We start from the raw sequence: 20,915 nt of genomic DNA, 5'->3' as shown, positions 1-20,915 counted from the left end.
AACTCTGCCTTCTGTTACAACATCTAGGCCTAAGTTAAATAAAACTGTATAAACATTTACATCATTTTTTGAGGTAGCGAAAACATTTAAGGGCGTCCGTCATTTTGACGACTTGATCATTGGGCCATAATCCACAGCAGCAGTAGTAGTACGTCCTTAAGATTTTAGCGCGGCACTATCATTGAGGGGGTGTTGACGTGTTGTGCCCTTTTCCGACTCCTATGCAAACCCCCCCCCCCTGATCGTATTCTATATAAAACGCTTATTAAAACAATAAAGCGAGCTAATTATAATAATTGGGAGATCCTAGTCTATATAACGCGTTTATTTAAACAATAAAGCGTGATTTTATTCTGCAAATTGCGTTTTTTAACGCGGATGAAAATGTCACCAACGTCAATGTACACTTCCGACAAAAGCGATCGTATTCTATATAAAACGCTTATTAAAACTCTTACCAGAGTGCGTTTTCCTCGTCAGTTCTCCTCTCTTGAGTTTATCCTTAACTTCTTGTTGGTCCGACTCCATATCGGGGATACCAGGCCAAAATCACGCGAATTTGCGGAGGGGAAGATTATTAAGAGGACAGCATTCACGTCACGTCACGTGCACAGAGCATGCTCTGGCTCCGTTAAAAGCAATTACAGCTCCTTCTCCGTTTTATCCAAATTATTTATTTTATAACAAGTATTCCTTGGTCTAGTATCCATACATAGTTTAAGTATATATTTTTAATGAAAATATATTTATAATTATTAATTAATTAAAAAAAAAAAAAAAAAAAAAAAAAAAAGCAGGACCGAACCCGACCCGACCCGACCGTATGACTGACATTTCAGGCCCGATCCGGCCCGAAATTGCCTCGGGTTCGGGTTCGGGTTCGGGCTCGGGCCATGAATCTTAGCTCTATGACAAAGGGAGAGTGAAAGCACTGAGCTTAAATAGGAGGGGGAACCAATCAGGTAAACAGCAGCAGCTGGCGCCAAACAAGCGGGCATAGGTGAATGTAATGAGGAATCATGACAATATCGTGTGTATGTAGATGTCTGTATGTTTGCTCATTCTGCAATGCTAATGAAAAACACTTAGGTCTACTTTTTCCTCACATATTGCAGAGGTATAGGATTCGAGACACTGTCTCTGCATAAACAAAAAATAAAACCAGTTATTTTTGTCCTCCTAGCCTTGTCCCTCGGCCAAATATTTTGACCCACTCAAAAAGTTTGCCCACTCCTGGTTTAGCGCCAGGAATTGTGTGCAGCTCTGGCTTGTTATGATTGTGCTTCAGTTTTAGCAGCCATACATCAAAGTTGCGTTTTTGCTTACTTGTTCGGTATCAGACCCGCACAGGCTCAGACACACACGCACTCGATGGCTTTGAATTGAAACCGTCGTCTCAGAATAATGACAACAAGCCGAGAACAAAAAGAGTCACAAAGGTGTGATTGTTGGCAAGGTCCTCGTCGTTCATCTTCGGCCGGTCCCTCGTGTGTTTGTGTTTTCACTGTCTGCAAGTGTAATTTGACTTTTGTTGATGTGCTTGAATTGAATTGGCTTTCATATAATCAGATAGTTGTTGGTTTTAAGTTCTGTTTCAGGTCTTATTAGCCAATATGTGGTGTGAGAATATCTATCTTTCTATCTACAGCCTAACCACCATTTTTAAGCAGCCCGCAGAAAATACCAAAAATTGTATTTGTTGCTCGTAAAAGTATTTCATACACCACACATCATTTCGAAAATATTCAAGGAAATGATATTTTTGTTAGTACTGTAGCGATTTTTTTTTAATTTACCATGATTGTACATTTTAATAGCCTAGTAACCTTGTACATACTGTATCTAATGGATTTCTGTTCACAAACTCAAAACAAAACGGAAACAAACTTAGTTTGAGTCTGGCACAAGAGTGTGAAACAGTAAATTTAAAAATATCTAAGCAGCTCTTGTATCCTTCATGTTTTTCTGTACGCAGTCCCTAGAGTAAGAGGTTCGGACACCTGATTAAAAGTTTTGGGGGATGTGATGTTCTTTGAAGGGGTTTAATGTCTGATGTTTAATGTCAGAAAGCTGGTGGGAAGTAGGGATTTTTTTCACTACCTTTAAAGATTCGATTTTGTCGTTGCCTACCCTCATGGTATAAAAGTGACTGATCTCCATGATGTCTTTAAGAGACCTGCACAACATTGTTTGCAGAGTTTTAATAGTTAATTGGGAGAAATGGAATAAACAAAAAGCGCTCCGCATAAGAGAAGAGGAAGAGAAAAATATCCACAAAAACACAGTCCAAATAAAACTCACAGATGGAAAGCTGCAAGAAAATTTTGGTCAATTCTGGCTAGGCTTTAGGCGGCAGCAACAGGTCCACATTAGAAGTACAATTCGACAACTGGTGCTATCGCTTGAGTCCCTTAATACCTTGGTGGTAATGAGGGCCAGGTGTTGGGGATTATTGTGATTGTTCAGTGACTGGCGACCTCTGGAGGACAGTGGTATACTCAGTTTTTACCCGTCTTACAACTCGGATGTTAAACGAACACGTGGAGGGAAAATTCATTCCTCTTTTCTGTGTCTTCTGACTGTCTTTTTACGTTCTTTGGCAGCAAGCTGGACGCTTTCATCTATGACGCGGCGGTGCTTAACTACATGGCGGGCCGAGATGACGGATGCAAGCTGGTGACCATCGGCAGCGGTTACATATTTGCTACGACCGGCTACGGCATCGCACTGCAAAAGGGCTCCTACTGGAAGAGGCTGGTAGACCTTGCCATCCTTGGCATCATTGGCGACGGTACATTAGCATTAGCATTAGCCCGCATCAAGCGCGTCCCTCCATCATCATTACTTCCTCCCGTGTGTGTGTGTGAAACACAAATCGAGATCGCTGAAATGCTTCCCAAACTGCATACGCAGAAACACATTTTGCTGATCAGTCTTTATCAATCCATCACTCTCAATTCCTTTGCCTCCTTTTGTTGGCGTTCCATTACGTCTCTATTTATGCCCCTTCTCCACTTGCCTGATTCCTACCTCCTTCAATTCCCTTTTTGGCCTACTCCTTTTTATTTAATGCCTTCCATCTCCTTTTTCATCTCCTTATTCTTCCCACTCGCAAATTATTTTCTCCCCCTGGCCTCCACGTCTTGTGAACTTAATGGCCCTCTCACCCTTTCCATCTTGGTTGATTCTTTAATGCTTTCACTTTTACTTTTTACTTCTTTCAGTTTTTCTTTCACTTTCCTAGTTTTAATTTTGCATTTCCCTTTTCTTCTATCAATTCTTTATTCCCCATTTTGTTCATGCTGCACTCTTTGTTGACGTTATTTACCTTTTCTATACTGTGATTTCCCGTTTTTTGTGGGCGTTGTGTTCCGAAGAAGGACCTATGAAATATTTTATTATACATTGAAACCAAACAACAAAGCCTACAGGCTTAAGTATTTGCTTAAAGGTGGAGTGCTTTGTTTGAGGTGTCCTGAAAAAGTTGATAGTAGAATATTGTATCTATTAAATATGTGTTAACAGTGCCCAATTGGGTTCAAAGAGCCTCTATTTTATTTTTTTCGTACTTTTAGCAAAGCATCAGTAGGTTGGAGGAAAGGGGAGCAGGGAGTGTTTAGACATTGACTTTATGCCCGTCATTGCAGTTTTTGGTTAGTGTAGCATGAAAAGGGGCAATAAGAATAGGTTTGTTTCAAATACAGTCAAAATACCAAGCCAAACCCCAAAAAGATTAAAAATATAATAAATAAAATTGTTTTTAAAAATTAAAAGTTTACTCGAGTGTGTCTAAGAAATGAGTGTACTTGCAGACGCCACATAGGGAGCTGGACAGGGCCTGCAATGATGACACAAGCCAGAAGATGGTGTCAGCGAGTAGAAAAGTTCCAAATTACATACAGCTCCTTCAAACAAGTACAAGTACTGTACTATACAAACGTGATCTTTACAAATAACTTATTTACTGTCGAATTATAGTTTTGAAAATAATCTTGCTGCTATGCAACACTACTGAATGTGAAAAGGGGTAGAAATGATTTCAGGACACAACATTTTAACCCTAGATGATTTTTCGTCGCCATCATGCGGACTTGGAAAACCAAATTGTGGCGTAACAATGCCTTAACCTTCCTTTATCATGCACAGAAGTTCCTGTTTGTTGGTGATACAAAGCTTCTTTCTCTGCCTATTGGTGGTTTTGTCAGTCCAGATCGTTTTATTGACATGAAATTATTGACAGGAATAATCTCTTACCTTTTCATTTTTGCCCACACCCAATCACGCTTTTTCACCCTTCCAGGCGAAATGGAAGAGTTAGAGGCACAGTGGCTGACAGGCATTTGCCACAATGAGAAAAATGAGGTAATGTCCAGCCAGTTGGACGTGGACAACATGGCGGGTGTCTTCTACATGCTAGCCACGGCCATGGGCTTGTCCATCCTCACCTTTGTTTCCGAGCATCTCTTCTACTGGCGCCTACGCTACTGCTTTACTGGTGTCTGCTCGGGACGGCCCGGCTTACTCTTTACCATCAGTAGGGTAAGTAAAAATGACGTAGACTAAAGTGGTAGGGTTTGGGGCCCCCAAACATGGGTTTTGAAGGTAGGCTTAACATTGCCGATAAAGTTTGCAAAGAGGACTGTGGATTGGTTACTGTGAGGTCTATCACGCTACATCTCTAAATAAAACCTACAACGAGAGACAAGAGACATCAATTTTCAGCTCATGAGGAGATGCAATCAGCTCAAGTGCTGATCCTGACCTGACCAGAACTTCCCCTACTTTATGACAGTTCAGTTTCAGAATTGGGGAGGGGATAAATATCACTTCAAGTGAACACAATTGTTAAAAGGGGATCACCAAACAGACTACACTATAATGAAAAGATAGAAGTCGCATTTAATTGATAATTTCAAAAATCTCACTGAAATGTAAGACTTCACCCCAAAATTGGATATGAGCATTAAGCTCTGCAGTGTGAATGGCAGCCTTATCTTTACATCACACACATTGCGCATTGCACAATAGGGAGCACTGCGTAATTTGAAGAAAATCTGAGACTTTTATGTGCGCCTTATGGTTGAGAAAATATGGTAATACACAAATATGTGCCCAAAAGTAAGCTGAATGGGAACCTTTTAATACTCTAGCCCTATCCCGTTTTTTTTCTTGGAGGAAATACACATTCAAAATCAAAACGAGAAAACAGAATCCTTAACATGACTTGACTAACCCTCGGAAGGGAAGAAAATGAATTTCAAGCCTAGAATTATACCGCTAATTACTCCTATAACAAGTAATATGACATCGGTAGTCATTAATGGTACTGAAAGCAATTAAATAAGAACTTGAAGACAGGGTTATGGTCTTCAGCTTGTGTAAAGATTTCCAATTTACATTTCTGTTAGCTTCGAGTGTTTGTGTTAGACAATGTTTAATCTTTCGATTTCGGACTTCTAATGAAGTGTTTATGTTTGTGCTACTTTTGAGGCTTAGTTAAAGTATCTCCTAGCGGTAAAAAAATAAAATACATTTAAAAAAAAAATGTTTTAATTCATTTTAAAAGGTTTATCAATTTTGAAAAAAATAAGCTCAAATACATGAAAATATACAAACGTGCATTTTTTTCAAACACTTTAGGTCAGGAAATTTTGAAAAAAATGTTTACATAAAATGAGCCTTACGCCCAACGGAGGCTGACATGGCTGTCTGCCATCTTACAGCTATCGATACCCAAAAAACAAATACCTCACAAAATGTGGGCAAACCCAATGAAAAGAACAGTATGGTCATTTTGAGCCTTTGTAGTTTGTCATTTCTTTGTGCTTTTTAGGGTTACACTCCATGATGCAGGGACATCTTGTGGTCAAACATTGCACAGTGTCCCTTGGAGATTCTCCATTTGGTCCAATAACAGGTCTCTTTGACCGTTTCCAACTTGATTTTCAAGCCGGTTTGACAGTATAGCACTAATTGAGGGCATCCTTTGAGAAAGTTAATACGCTTTTTCGAAAGCAACTTCGTAGGCACAGTTTAATGCAAAGGATTTTTTTTGTAATGTAACAATTTCTGAGTCGATTATGAGGACTTAATTAGGGTTAAGTTTACACCAAAAGGATTTAAATGTGTCTTTAAAGACGGGGTCACAGCTTCAAATTATCTTTAAAGCCAAGAAAGAGAGTTTAGATTGGAATTCCACAGTGAGCTTTCTAACCACGAAAAATAATTTAATAAGGCTGTACATGTATGACTGTGTGTGTGTTTGAATTAGTGCATGTGTGTGTAGCAAAGCTTTTATTCTGGACGAACAGCACTTCGTACATCAAGAGTTTTACAAAGAGTGTGTGTGTGTATATCTGTGTTGAGGTTAAGTGTCTGGAGAAGGAACACTGCCTTGCACTCAAAGTCGTCGTGCTCTGACATCATTGCCTCAATTAAACCCTGAGAAAGTCCCAAAGTCTGTCTTTTCGCTGCATGCCTTTTTCTTGACTGTCTCTTTTTTATGTTTTGCTCTCTCTCTCTTTCTCTTTTGTTGTGTCCCCCTAGGGTATCTGGAGCTGCATCCACGGCGTTCATATCGACATGAAGAAGAAGTCGCCCGAGTTGGACTTCAGCCCTCAAGCCAACATGCTACACCTGCTCAAATCGGCCAAGTCCATCGCCATGTCGTCACCCAAACGCAATACGGTCCTACTTCAGCCCAGCATCCTCGATGTGATGACAGGAAAAGGTCTCAACTACTACGGCGTAGATGGCTTCAATTTTCTTATTGCGGTTTGCGGAAAGATCTAGGCTCGTGGTGTCCGGGGACGGCTTTACATTTCAATGTAAAGACTGGATTAGGATTTTAAACCTGTTTTGCGGTTTCATTTTGGATATTTGAACCTAAGTTAGGGCTTCCAGGAAGGGCTTTAGGACTGTGTGAAGGTTTTAAAGAATGTAAGAGAATTCAAGAGGAGTTCTGGTTCTTCAAGTGTTTGACAGGGACTTAAAAGTTTGAAGAGTAAGTTAAATTTTCCAGACAGTGTTATAGTTTTTAAGAATGGGTTCAAGGCCATTGATGGTTTGGATGTATGTTTGAAGAGAACTTTATATTTTAGTTGGGATTTTTAGTTGTGAATAATGTTTTAATCTAAGTTTAACCTGACAAAAGGTTTTGAAATCGATGTTAGGGTTTCAAAGATTAGATTTTCGAATCTGGTTTAGGTTTTATAAGTTAGAGGGTGTCTCAAATGCCTGCACGGACAGGTCGTAAGTGTTTGTACAGGATTTTAATCAAGCAAATATTTTTGTTTATCCTAGTTGGAGTTAAGGCAAGGTAGGATTAGAGATGAATTGAAGGCTTCTATCTCAGTCTGAGAAAAAAAGTTTTGGTTTTGAATCAAGGTTTGGAAACTGCTCTTGGCTTTTAAATCAAGATTGGAATTTAAAATACAGGTTTAAGACTTGCAAAAGGCTTTAAGACGGGCTTAGGGTTGAAAATTGATCATGAAACAGAGGGGGTGTGAACACACAAAAGCAACACAAACATACACATGCCGACTCACCGCCTCTCCCCGTCTCCTAGGTAACCCGCTTCACAGCCTTGCTCCAAAGGGTGTTGGTCTCTATAGCAACGCAAGCGGTCCACAGGCCTTCCTGTCTCTGTCTGGACGCCACAAGAACCTCCTGAACAATGCAACACCCTTTTCGGCCCAACCGAAGGCTCCTGGTCACCAGGCGAGCCCCACCAACAAACCACAGCTTTCGATCACGAACGACAACAGCAAGTCCCGCCCTGGTCCCCTCGGAGGCTCCGGGGTTCCCGCTTCAAAACCCCGCGCCCTTTGGAAGAAAAGTGTAGAAACCCTGAAGACACAGCCTGGCGGGGTGGCACCAGGCAGCTGCCCCAGTCCTACCGCAACGGCAGTAGTACCCCAAGCCATGAAGAGCCAGCATTATCTCTCTGATGAGCCACCACCCCCGCCTCACTCAGACATCTCAGAATGCTCTAGTCGCCCTGCGTCCCACAAAGACTCAGATTCCATGGCGGCGAGAAGCGGTTTCAAATCCATCAACCAGTTGAGGAAGCGAGGTGGAGGTGGAGGGGGTGGAGGCGGGTCCAAGATTTATTCCATTGACTCGGACCAGGCAAGCCTGCAGTCAGCCCCACCCTACCAGCGTGACAGTCAAGGGGGCAGCGACGAGCAGCCTTACCCGCCAGACCTTTTTCCTCCTGACGGGACATACCCGCACAAGGGGGACGCGCCCATCCTACAGTTGAGCGCCACATTATTGCACCACAGCCACAGCGCCGAGGCTGACCTGCACTCCATGAAGGACAAGAAGTACAGTACCTACGCGCACAGCAGGTGCAAATAACTCATTACTATTTTTAAAAATCAAGATTAAGCGTCCCACAAATCAAATCGACATTGCAAAATCCAGCTATTATGAGAGAATTTTTATACTTAACACATACACAGTAGTGTTTTAGCTCTCTAAAAACTCATATCATAACAGACAAACCTCCACAACAGCCTTTGCTTTCAACAAGAAGCTTTTTTTACCCCATCTCAGAATTATTTGTCAGTCCAGGGCCTTCACTTTTGGCGAGAAGTATCCTCTCTATTAGTACTAGTTGGCCTAGTATTAGCACTTAGTGTTTGGGGATTTTCTTGTATCCTAAATTTTAATTTATCTTAAGAATGTAACATATTTTAAATTGTAGCCTTTTTACTTATATTTTACCAAACTATAACGTCACCCTCACCATCTTTGACTCAGTACTTTTTCCTAATCTCCACCCCAAGACTTGCTACAAATTTCAAAATACACAATTCACTCTGGATTCTAACTTTCAAGTTTCTATTAGGATTAAAAACTTAGGAAAAGAAAAACTTTCCCCTGGGACTGGGGACTTCACCTTGGACAACAATTTGCTCTCAAGATTCCCTAGGCAGTAGTTCCCTCTCAGTGGAGACTTATTTCCCCTCTGTAAAGGAGAACATTCAATCTGATTAAAATCCCTCAAGACTACAATATTCAGTCTTGGGACTCTCTTACTCAGCCACCTTACCAGATTTAGAGCCTTCACCATGTTCCAAAACATTTTTAAGGACTACAACACTATAGGGACTAAAACATTTTTTGTCAACTTGTATCATCTCTATTTTAGAGCTTTGTCTAAGATTTCGACCTTTACCTGTGACACTACTGTATCATTGTTTGTTTGATTTTTTGCCTGTGTATTGTACTAAAATGTAGGCCTCACCACCTTTGTATCACTACCTAGTTCCTAAATCTCCAATCTTTTCTCCAGGACTATAACTTTGCCAAGTACTATTGTTTTACTAAAAACTCCCCAGTATGATGGGTTTCATTGACTTTCAAAACCTCTCATGAGCAGAAGGTTCTTCGAGGGACTGGATATTTACCTTTGGACTACACCCAAAACCCAAAACTTTTACTTTAGTTGTGGAATTGTACCCTCGTAACTTTATCTGGGAACTACAACATTCTATCTTACTAGGTTCCCTCCACAATGTAAAATTCCCTTTAAGAGTATTATTTCCCTTTCGATGCGAAGCCTTTTTGTCTTACTGTCTTATCGGTAGTTTTTTGGGGAACCAAAACAATACTTTAAGTCTATAACATTTTCAGCAGACTTGGACTTAATTTTGAGACTAAAACATTTTTAATAGTTTTTACTATCTTTGTGTCTGTCTCACAATGGGACTTTCACTTTGGAACACAGCAGTCTTGTTGTTGTTATCTTCTGTTCTTGTTCATTGTGTTTTAAATGACCGACCATTTTCATAATTTTTGACGCAAAAAGCAATGAGAGCAAAACATTTTGATTTTTGTATTTTGAGAGAGCCACACCAAAATTTTTAAGACAACAAATCCGGCCAAAACACTCTCAAGACTTATTCACTGTGTGACATTTGATTATTTGATTACATTTTTGAATTAATAATGCAATATCCCATGACCCGCATCAATATTAATATACCACTTAAAAAAGGTGAGAGCAAATTTTTTTTTTTTAAATTCCGTAAAACACGGCAGACGAGGATACCGACATATTCAACTTCAGCGCACGCAGTTGGTAAGAGAGAAGGGCATGCTTGCGCTATGTGTGCATAGCTACACCCATCCCTGCTGCTTACTCAATCAAATTCATCCGGGTGCTTGGTAATGAACAAACAAAATGGGGTCTGTTGGAGTGACACCCTGACTGTAAACTGTTGTTAAAATTGTGCCCTATATAGACTAAACCAAACTATAAAACAAACTATTTCGGCTTAATGTGTACTACAATTGTTTTTGCATCGCATCGGCCCGGTATTGCAGTACCTCCGGGAACGGTGCATTCGCAATGATCGCAGAAAGGCTTTAGGGCTAGGACCTTAGCTTGGCCTTTTGGCTGAGAGTAAGTGTCCCGGCTCCTAGGCTTTGTAGCGTATTATGAACTGACCGATAACGGATAATGGATAATGAATAACGAAGATGGATCAATAACCCTTAAAAACCCCAAAACCCCATCTACCTTGGAAGAGTCCATACACTATAGAATATAGATTCCAAGATTCTACTGTTGGAATAACACAAAGAAAGTATGACTGCATCAACTATTTTCTCTGAGCCAGATATACTCATGAAAAGAGCCAGTTTCCCAACCCCTGCCATAGACCAAATCATTGTTTGGATAAAAAGATCTACTTACACTGTGCTATTACCTTGTCTCTTTGATAGTGTATCTTATGCGACTTTTATATTCTCCCAAAACAGAAACAATATTTTTTGCCCTATTCTGCTACTTCTCTGGTAGCAGTAGGCTCTGCAACATTCTTTGGTGACTTGTACTTCAGCGAGGTGTTTATGTAAAAAGGTCAAAGCTATCCGTACTTCCTATTCTAAATGATTGTGTTTCCTCTCCCATTAGTGCCAAGGACAAGTCTAGTAACTCCTTTGAGGCTCCTGCCTCTGCCGTGGGCTCCCAGGGCGTACGTCCAGGCCACTGCCGCTCCTGCCTGACCAAGCTTAGCGGCTACTCAGGCCTCTACACTGTGCGAGCTCCGCAGGCCCGCTGCGATGCCTGCGCCCACCTAGGCAACCTGTATGACATCAGTGAGGACCACCTGAACTACTCACACACTGCCGACATGTTCGCACACTTCTTGCCCCAGAGCCAGCTGGGGTTGGTGAGCGAAGGAGATGACCTGGTCAGCCACTTTGAGCCGGCACCCTGCTCGCCGTCCGCCCTGACAGCCACCTCCTCGCCTGTGGCGCAGCAGTTACAGTTGAGTCGCCAACACTCATATGAGAATGTGCTTCCGGATGGCGTCAACCACCTGAGGGGCCTGAGCCTATCCGATCGGGACAGAGAGATGACCCTGGACGAGGGCGCCTATGCTAACGTCCTCACAATGCGTTCTGACCGTCCCTTCAGCGGTCGCAGTCCATCCTCGCCTTCCCCCTCCCACCACCACAGCTTGGACACCCCACTACCCTTACCCCGTCGTTCCAAGAGCCTCCTCCCCGACCGGCCCTCACAAAACCCCTTCCTTCATTCAGTCCCCGGTACGGCACAGCGGGAACCCGCGGCCTATTCGCACACCGTCTCCCAGACCACTGCCCGACCACTCTACAAGCAACGCCTGCCTCTTTCGCTCACCTTGGGCAACCTCGGAAGTCACCACACCAATCATCACATGGACCCGCAGGTCTTTTACCCTCAACAGGAGCCCCCAATGGTGGCTTACATGGTTCCGCCGGCAGCCGCCCAACCTATGAGCTACGTGACGGCGCCGCGAGCTTCCAGTGCTGGCGGCAACCGGCCCCGCCTTTACCGACGAATGCCGAGCATCGAGTCTGACGTGTAGAACTCGGGACTTCCCTCTTTTCTCTTATACACAAACACACACATACAAACTCACAGAAATATAGAACTCTGCCCCCCTGGCCCATTTCACCAGCCTTCTTGAGACCAAGGGGAGGCAGACAACCTTCTCTTAGTTCTTTATGTCTTGTTTGAGTACACAAGAATCTGCAATCCAGGAATTAAACCTACAGACCAACTCCTGAGGGGGTCATCTCTGTGTGCCGGGTTACTAATACACAACACACATTCGCACATACAAAGTGTATACACACACGCACATACACACAGAAAGACTGTTTGATAATGTTGATGTCAACCAATTGAACATTCCAAACAAAATCAATTTTGGGGAGGAGAGGAGGAAAAAGTGCTCTCAGGATGAGACATGGTCCAAAGGGACCACAGTTGGACACGACGTATATATATACACACACACACACACACACACACACAAGATACATATAAATAGCATTTAGGATTCTAGCTTCCTTCCTCTCTTAGCTCCTAGCTTTCAGGTCACACACTTGCATGCTTCCTTAACGGCCCAGCGCTACACTCGCACACACGTACTGTAAGCAGGGTCTTACACGCACACACACGCGTGCACACACAATGTGTTTGTGTGTTTGTGCGTGTTCATGTGCGTGTTGATGCGGTGAGCTAGCCTAGCCTTTGTGCACTTTGTACATTTTCTAATCTGCCACCAAACACGAACCAAAAACACTTTTTGATACTCACACATTTCGCTGGATTAGATGTGTTCTCTTTTTTCTTTCCTGTTCTTTTCAGGCAGTGGCAGCGAGTTCATATTCCTGTTTAGTCGCTTCATTTTGGCGCATTCGAGTGTACTTCAAATATGCTTTCCAAAACTTTTTTTTTTCCCGCTTATATTTTATGTGGTAAAACGAACCCAGGATTGAAGAAAGAGATACTTCAGACAGATTCTGGAAGATTTTATTTTAAAACAATACCACTGTGTTGGAGAATTGGATCACACGGGTGGTTCACACTCACACACGGCTACACAAAGCTTTTTTTCCCCAATCGATAATTTACAAGTCCTCCCTACATGATCTTTAGGGGAAGTTTTATTTTCCTTGGAAGTACAAATAAGGAATAAATAACATGTACTTTGAGCCTTCAATTGTGTCATTCAGAGGTTGCATTTTATTTGAGAGTGTGTTGCATCTGATTTTAGCATCCTACAAATACAACCTTTGGAGGATGTACATTGAGGAGCGGATGCATTTATCGGGGAGAGCTTTTGTGTGGACGTATGCTAACATAGGCTTTTGGATGTGGCTATCTAAGAAAGAACAGGCATTTAAGGCCCACTGAGATGATGTCATTGCCCTTTAAAAAAAAGCTTTCTTGCATCTGCTCGGCACAGTGTTATGATTCTGTTCTCAAAATCTACCGATTTAAGATACATTAAATGTTATTTTAAGCATTCAATTGTATCCTTTAGAAGTTGCATTTAAATTGAGACAGCCTCTGTAGTTTATATGATGTCAGCATCCTTCAAATTCAGCCTTTGGTGGATGTACATTGAGGAGAATATGATTTGGGGAATTTGGGGCTTGTTGTTTTGTCACCTTGCTTCAAATGTGCGGAGGATCGAAGGTCACATTTAAATGAGGAGAGGAACATCGCCTTACAAATGTAGCTATCCAAGAAAGAGCAGTGCTATTATGATGCCATTTCCTTTCAAAAACAGCTTCTTTGAAGCTAGACACAGTGTTAAAATTCAGTTAATCTGCCTAGTCAGGATACATTAAATGCCATTTTAAGCCTTCGATTGTTTCCTGCAGCTAGCCTGTGTGTTGTGTCCTTCAAACGCAGGCTGTGATTTGGGTAATTTTGGGCTGGTGTTCTCATTTAACTTGCCTTGAAAATGTGTGATTCAAAGGTGGGATTTTAATAAGGAATAATGTGGTTAACTACAGAAGTATAGTCATTTGCAGGAAGTTGAATGAAGGCCTTTAATTGGTATTACGATATAAGTGGCCTTCAAACACAACCTGTTTGCAGCTTGAGTGAGTCGGTTCGTGTTTGGAGCCCAATATTTGATATAACGGCACATGTGTAAAGGATTCAAAGCAGTCTTTTGTTACAAATACATAGTACATAGTACAAGATAAACAACTTAATAGTCCTACAAATGCAGCTTTTTTTAATAAAGTCAACGGAAGCTGCTTTTGAAGGAACGTCAGTTGAGAACCAACCTTCAATTATCATGATATCGTCACCGTCCTTCGAATGCAGCCATTTTCACAGAGTATTACAACTTCTTAGTCCTCCTAATCCAGGTTTTGTCCTACACGGATAACACAGCCTGCAATGTGGGGGCAACTTTTGGTGTGACAATATTCTACTGCAGTCAACGGTAACTGCTTTTGAAGTCACTTCTGTTGAGAGCCAAGAGATCACAACCATTCTTCAAATGAAGTCTTGTTCCAATTAGAATCATCTTCAAACAAGATTTTTCTGTTTACAGGACACAGTTGCAGGACTTTACCTGCTGACAGTGTTCTCATATTTACAGTGGCCCCTCTACATACGAGCTACTCGACACAAGAAAAATTCGAGATATATAATTTTTTTCGTGCAAACATCTTGCCAGGTATACCAGATGAAATCCAATTTACAAAAATTTCCAGACGCTACCACAAGAGAGCAGTCAGGGCCAGCATCAGCTATTTTGTTGTTTTTTTGATTGCATTGGATCTCCTTTTCATGTGTTTCTTTTTGTGGGTTCTGGAAAAGGAAATGTGAAGTTGTTTTCTGAGAAAAAATAAAGGATGATGTCAATTGAAATAAAGCAGTAAATAATAAACATGAGAGTGGTGTTCGAGTAAGTGACCTCGTAAAGAACTACAATTGGTCATCAGCTGCCATTCGCACGACATTGAAAGACAGAGATACCATCAAAGCTATAAAACGGACACAGAGCATTACTATTCTTTTTAAATTCATAACCAAATTATGTATCGGAGCGTCTTCTCTGGTTGTGGATATGTGATTCGGAGCTGCTGGGAAAGCAATATCCCACAGAAGGCGCATTTTTGTCGTTACTCTCATCTTTTTTATCTCATAACTGTATTTTTATGTCCAATTACAATTTTGATGTGTTTTAGTGTGAATTCTGAGTGGATTCATTGGTTTCTCTTATTTTCGAGGAGAGAGTTTGTTCGAGATACGAAAAATTCTTGATAAGAGTTTGGCCCTGAAATAAACTAATCCCGTATGTAGAGGTATCACTATATTTAAGTTGAATCAAGATGTTTTAAAAGTTATAAACCATTATCTCGATGTCAAAAGTAGATCAAATATCCCCTTTTTAAAAACTGAATCGTGCACACACATCTGAATACTCACATATGCACATGTTTTTGTGTAGAATCTCATGCAGTGTCTGCACACATCCTAAATGGCCTCGTGTGAGTAATATGCTCAATATCAGGCTGCAATATTCTAACAATTTGTACAAACTTTTTGTTGTTGTTTTGCTTTTTTTTTTTGTTTTAGTTTGGTTGACATGGGACGGTACTGATGCTTCATTTTATTGACGGCTTTGGAAAATTTATGACGCTATACGGGCATGATTTGATTTTTTTTTTCTTTCATTCCTGCTGTGATGTCAGTGGTTGTGGGGCACATGGTAATCATGAGGAGTGGGTTGTTCTGAGTTCGCCCACTTGGTTCTCTTTCACTACAAGTCTGTGATGTTTCACCTGTCTGTGCTCGTATGCGTGTGTGTGTTTTACACCTAGAAGGCATTTATATAAGAACATGGATGAATTTTGCGGTTGTGTGTGTGTGTGTGTGTGTGTGTGTGTGTGTGTGTGTGTGTGTGTGTGTGTGTGTGTGTGTGTGTGTGTGTGTGTGTGTGTGTGTGTGTGTGTGTACACTTCCCTGTTCTGTTCTTTCCTTCATCCCACTCGTAACATTTGACCCACTCATGCAACGCAACACACAAACACATATCACTTTGTGTGCGTGTGTGTTGTGAAATCACTTGGAGGGTTTTTTTTTCCAACTCGCATGACAGTGCTCGTGTTTCTGGTGGTTTATTTCTTTTTGTTATTATTATTGCTGTATACTTATTTTTGGAGATACCAGGACGCCCACACACCAATACTCAGACACACACGCACACACCTATGTATGCCGGTGCTGTGTGTGCAGGTGGTCATCAATGGTGTGTGCGTGCGTTTTGTGTGTTTGCTGTTGTTCTCACTTGTGTATAAGTTCAGGGGTTTTTAAGCTACTGGTTGTGTTGTACATAAAAGACTTGTCACTCAGTACCTCTGTACAATGTGTAAATAAGTAAAGGTTACATTTTTATACGTCTTTGTGTCTTCTATTGTTACCTTGAAAGGAGGGTTGCCTAAAAACTGCTTGGATAAGAAGAAGACAGATTGAAGTGCAGTGGTGGGCTGTGCATTTCACACATAGGCCTTCAGTACGCTGAATGAATCCAACCGTTAATAATTCTTTTATGGCTAGAAAACATGCACTGAAGCTACAGCTGCGACACACATAAGGAGAATCAAGAAATGACTACATAAAATTGCCAAATAATTTAAGAATATAGCAAGATTTTACTCAGAAAAAAACTTCAAAATCGATCCCTTTCTTTTATCATGAAGATTTCAATTACTCTTTCATGGAGATTCCTTGTGTTTGAGTTCCATCAAAAAGATATTTCCTATGGCCATCGAAGCTAATGCTAAAAGTCGAGCCTGTTCTGTCGTATTTCTGGCATACGTTTTAGTTCTAATCAGGGCTGATAATGTCTGTTCGACAGGTGCAGTGGAGATGAAAAATATTTTTGTCACGTTTTTGTTGAAATTGTTCCGTTACCGCCCCCTAGCCAATCATGGTTTTTGAAACAGGTGACGATTCCCAAGGATTGCTAGCAGGCCCTGACTCGCCAACTCTGAATGCGATTGGGTAAACCAACAGCTTTATCAAACGCTGATGATATGTCTCAGGGCCTTCAGAATTCCATGAAGGCCTCAGGGAAGATTCCTGACCCTGGCGACAAGTAATGGCTGAAACGTGATTGGTTAAATATTTGAAAACGTGAAAGCACACACCTGGAAGCAGCACAACCAGGGGGAAAGCAATGAAAGGAAGCTGACAGACATTTCTTAATTATTTGATTAGTATTAATGGACCAAATACAACTCTAACACATAATTTAAATATTTTTAGGGCAGCAGAGAAGGTCGTGGAGGTCCTGACGGCCCACCACTGCTGCAGTGTGACAAGAGACATATTTGGAATTAGAAAACACTATCTATGACCTAAGAGTGAACTTTTTTACTCAGTGGAAAAAAAAAAAAATTTTATAAATACTTTCCCGTTATTTGTAGATAATTTGGCCAATTTTAAGCATTTTTTATGATTTTTTTTAAATTTCTTTTACTACAATAGTTATTTTAGGTTTTGTAATGTAAATATACAAAAATGATCACAACTATCTTGTCACGACCGGAACAAACAGTGGTTCCAAATGCGTAACGTTTCACACAATGCTTTATTAAGGAGTCGTGGAAGTCAGGGCGAGAGGAAAAGACAGCGTTCTGGTGCTCGCTGATCAAGAGGAGCAGAAAGCCCTCGCGGCCGGTGACAGGTGGCAGGTCAGGTCGCCGGGACGGGAGAACGAAGTGTGGTCGTGGATCGGAAGCAAGTCGGGTAGCCGAGACAGGAGAACGAAGCGTAGTCGGTGATCGGAAGCAAGTCTGGTGGCTGGGACAGGAGAACGAAGCGTGGTCGGGGATCGGAAGCAAGTCAGGTAACCGGAGGTGATCGGGAAACCAGGGACAGGGATCGATACAGGAAACAGGGGGCGGAATCAGGCAGGATGCACGAACAGGTTGGAATCAAAACAGGAGCCAAAGTCAAAAAGTGCTTGCCTTGCATGTGCGGAGGTTTGCTGACGGACTGACAAAGAGTGACCAAGAATGAAGTGCTTAAATAGGGAGAGATAATTGGCAGGCAAGTGACAGAATCGTGACATATCTGATGATGAAATTTAGGTAACTGCAAGATTTTAATAATTTGATGATTTTTCTTTAAGAATTTTTTTTTTGTCAAGTAAAACATCTAAATTAGGAAAATCAAAAGCTACTTCAGATATCGCATTCCGATGGCTTTGAATTCAAAGGGGCTTGTAAAGTGACACCCTAATTTCACAAGGTACTTATTTATCCGTGGAATCTATTAGGGCGGCAGTAGCTTAGGACGTAGAGTGCTCGTCTTGGGATCAAGAGATCGCAGTTCGAATCCCGGCCTCCGTGTTACATGTTAAAGAGTCCTTGGGTAAGACACTGAACCCCTAATGCCCCCAATAAGCAGGTTTGCGCCTTATATGGGCGCACAGCCGCTATTGGTAAATGTGAAGCATATTGTAAAGCGCTTTGGGAAGTCTTGACTTGAAAAGCGCTATAGGAATGCAGATCATTTCATTAAGTGAGGAAGCAAGATTCAGACTGCAAACCGGGGAGGAAATACTTTATTTTGGCTTAGCCAGCAATTTAAGTATTTAGCATCAGCCCTTAATTCAAATCTTATCAGATGATATATCAAATACGTCCCAACCTTTTCATTGCTGCTTTGAATGAATCAAAGCCATCAGTATGGTTCAAGGTATATGGATTCAAGATTTTCCACGAGGGGAACATAACTTATAAAAGGTTGGAAAATGATGCAAATGAGACTCACTCAGATAAAGAAATCAGGAAAGGTGTTTGGCTCTATGCAAGGAGACATAATGGTGAGTGAGCCAGGGAATATTCCAGTGACCTCACAAAGAAGCACACAGAGAAGTAAACTAGGACGCAGGATGGGAACCCCAGTGTGGATTATAATTAGAAAGAATGCATCCATAACGAAAAGAGACACTTTCAGGAAACCTTAAAAAAAGCACAAGGGGAAAGAACCTGAAAGCAACATTTAAGTACGATTAAACCGTGTACTCACACGCATTGCTAACATCAAGTATGACTCAGAGGCATATTTTGGGAGAATTCTTTTTTGGGGTGTTTCTTCCCTCTAGAGATGGATACTCTAATCTGGGCTGAAGTGGGACACACACACTTATGTATGCACACATATAAACACAAGCATGAACACACACATTCACAATAAACACTACATCACAAATGAAAAAAAGTAATCTACTTCTACACCGGGAAAAACGTTTTTTTGCACCGTGCATGTTAGCGGATAAAGGACCGGTATAAATATCATTGACTTCCTAGATAAAGGTGACGATAATGACAATAATCTTATTGGTTCTGATGATCCTTATAACTATGATCAAAACAATGATTGAGAAGATTCCAATGGTTTTAATGGCAATAGTAGTGATGACGATGGTGAGATTAATAACGATGATGAGTAGTATAGATTTTGATGATGGTGATGACGATGATGATATAGATAAAGATGATAAAGGTGGTGATCCTAGTACAGATGATAGAGATTATTATGATGAAGATGAACATATTGATGATGAAGATGGTATTCATGATCATCATAGCAATGATGAAAATAATAATAATAATGAGGATTCTAAAAGTGATAATGACAATAGTTGTGCTAGTCATGGTAAGGGTTGTGCGGCTGATGATGAAGGTAAAGGTTTTAGTGTGTCAAAACACGAACAGATGGAGAACCAAGACGCGGAACGTTTTCACACAAGCTGTATTTTACGGGAATGGGGCAGTCGGGGATGCGGCGATCGCTAGGTGGAAGAAGTGAGACAGAGAAGTCAGAGGCAGATGAGATCGAGGCCGGGACAGAACAGATGGGATCCATACAGGACACACGGGTAGATACTGGACGGGACAGGGACGGGATCGATACCGGATACTGGAGCAAGATGCCGGATAGGAGGAGATAAATGGGACCGATACCGGATACTGGAGACTGGTACAAGATAACGGGCAGGAGGAGACAGACGATATCGATATCGGATACTGGAGACTGGAGCAAGATACCGGGCAGGAGGAGACAGGCAAGATCGATACTGGAGACGGGAGCAAGGTACCAGACAAGATGAGAGAGGTGGGATTGATATCGGATACTGGAGACTGGTACAAGATAACGGGCAGGAGGAGACAAACGAGATCGATATCGGATACTGGAGACTGGAGCAAGCTACCAGACAGGACGAGACAGACGCGGTCGATACCGGACACAGGAGCAAGATACCGGACAGGGTCAAACACAAGTCTTGCAAATGCTGAGGTTCGTTGACGGACTGACAAGGAGTGAATGAGAGCACTGCGTTTAAATAGGAGGCAAGCCAATCATTCAACGAGCCGCAGCTTGCCAAGTGAGGGCAATGGGCAACCGTGACATAGTGATGATGGTGATGATACAGACGACGATGATGATGATAGGACTAAAGATGATGGTAATGGTAAGGATGCATGAATGAATGAGGTTTATTTGGGCACAACACAAAAAAAAAAAAAAAACATCAACCACTAATTAACAAAACGGAACAACCAAATAGTTGTTATAACAATAAACAAAACAAAATGAGAAAAGCAGTTCACAAAACAATAAAAAAATACTTTGCATAACCATGTGCCCAAATGAGGTAGGGTGTAGTCGAAGTTTGTATGTCCACCCCTGTTTACTTCTGTTTCCTTCTGTTCACAACAACAATATATTTATACAGCCCTTTACAATAATCTCTTCAGTGTACCAAAGTGCTGTACTGTAATAACAGAGGAGAAATAAGTAAAAATCAAACAAAAACGTATAAAAAAATACAATAAATACAACAGTATGAGAAGATAAAAGTGTCCTCGTACTACTCAGTTTTAAAAACCATTCTGAAGAAGTGCATATTTTAAAGAAGCCCTGATTCCAGAGCCTGGGGGCAGCAACAAAAAGGCTCAGTCCCAAAAGCGTTTATATTTTGACCCGGGCACTTCCAGCACAAGTTGGTCCTTGGACCGCAAAACGCTAGCAGGATTGTGAATAGATAAAAGCCTGGAAAAATAAAACTGGGCAAAACAATTTA

General features: G+C 41.4%; 1 protein-coding gene and 1 long non-coding RNA gene across 6 annotated transcripts in view; one reads left to right on the top strand and one right to left on the bottom strand.

Annotated features, from left to right (window-relative positions):
- The window catches only part of grin2ab (glutamate receptor, ionotropic, N-methyl D-aspartate 2A, b), a 200,914-nt gene extending 184,699 nt beyond the window's left edge, over positions 1–16,215 (top strand). For both annotated transcript variants that reach the window (XM_088342227.1, XM_088342228.1), the window contains 5 exons: positions 2,604–2,791; positions 4,301–4,539; positions 6,547–6,730; positions 7,568–8,351; positions 10,928–16,215. In XM_088342227.1, the coding sequence (XP_088198353.1) occupies positions 2,604–2,791; positions 4,301–4,539; positions 6,547–6,730; positions 7,568–8,351; positions 10,928–11,867 (2,335 nt within the window). In that variant the 3' untranslated portion in view covers positions 11,868–16,215. The remainder of the gene's footprint in view (positions 1–2,603; positions 2,792–4,300; positions 4,540–6,546; positions 6,731–7,567; positions 8,352–10,927) is intronic.
- The window catches only part of LOC148361523 (uncharacterized), a 61,817-nt gene that overhangs the window by 14,101 nt on the left and 26,801 nt on the right, over positions 1–20,915 (bottom strand). The gene's annotated exons all lie outside the window — the stretch shown is intronic.

The sequence above is a fragment of the Urocampus carinirostris genome, chromosome 8 (genome assembly GCF_059441175.1).
Source record: "Urocampus carinirostris isolate Australia breed hairy pipefish chromosome 8, RoL_Ucar_1.0, whole genome shotgun sequence".
In the NCBI taxonomy this organism is placed as follows: Eukaryota; Metazoa; Chordata; class Actinopteri; order Syngnathiformes; family Syngnathidae; genus Urocampus; species Urocampus carinirostris.
Note: the sequence above shows the minus strand (reverse complement) of the source record. Positions and strands in the feature narration are given on the sequence as shown.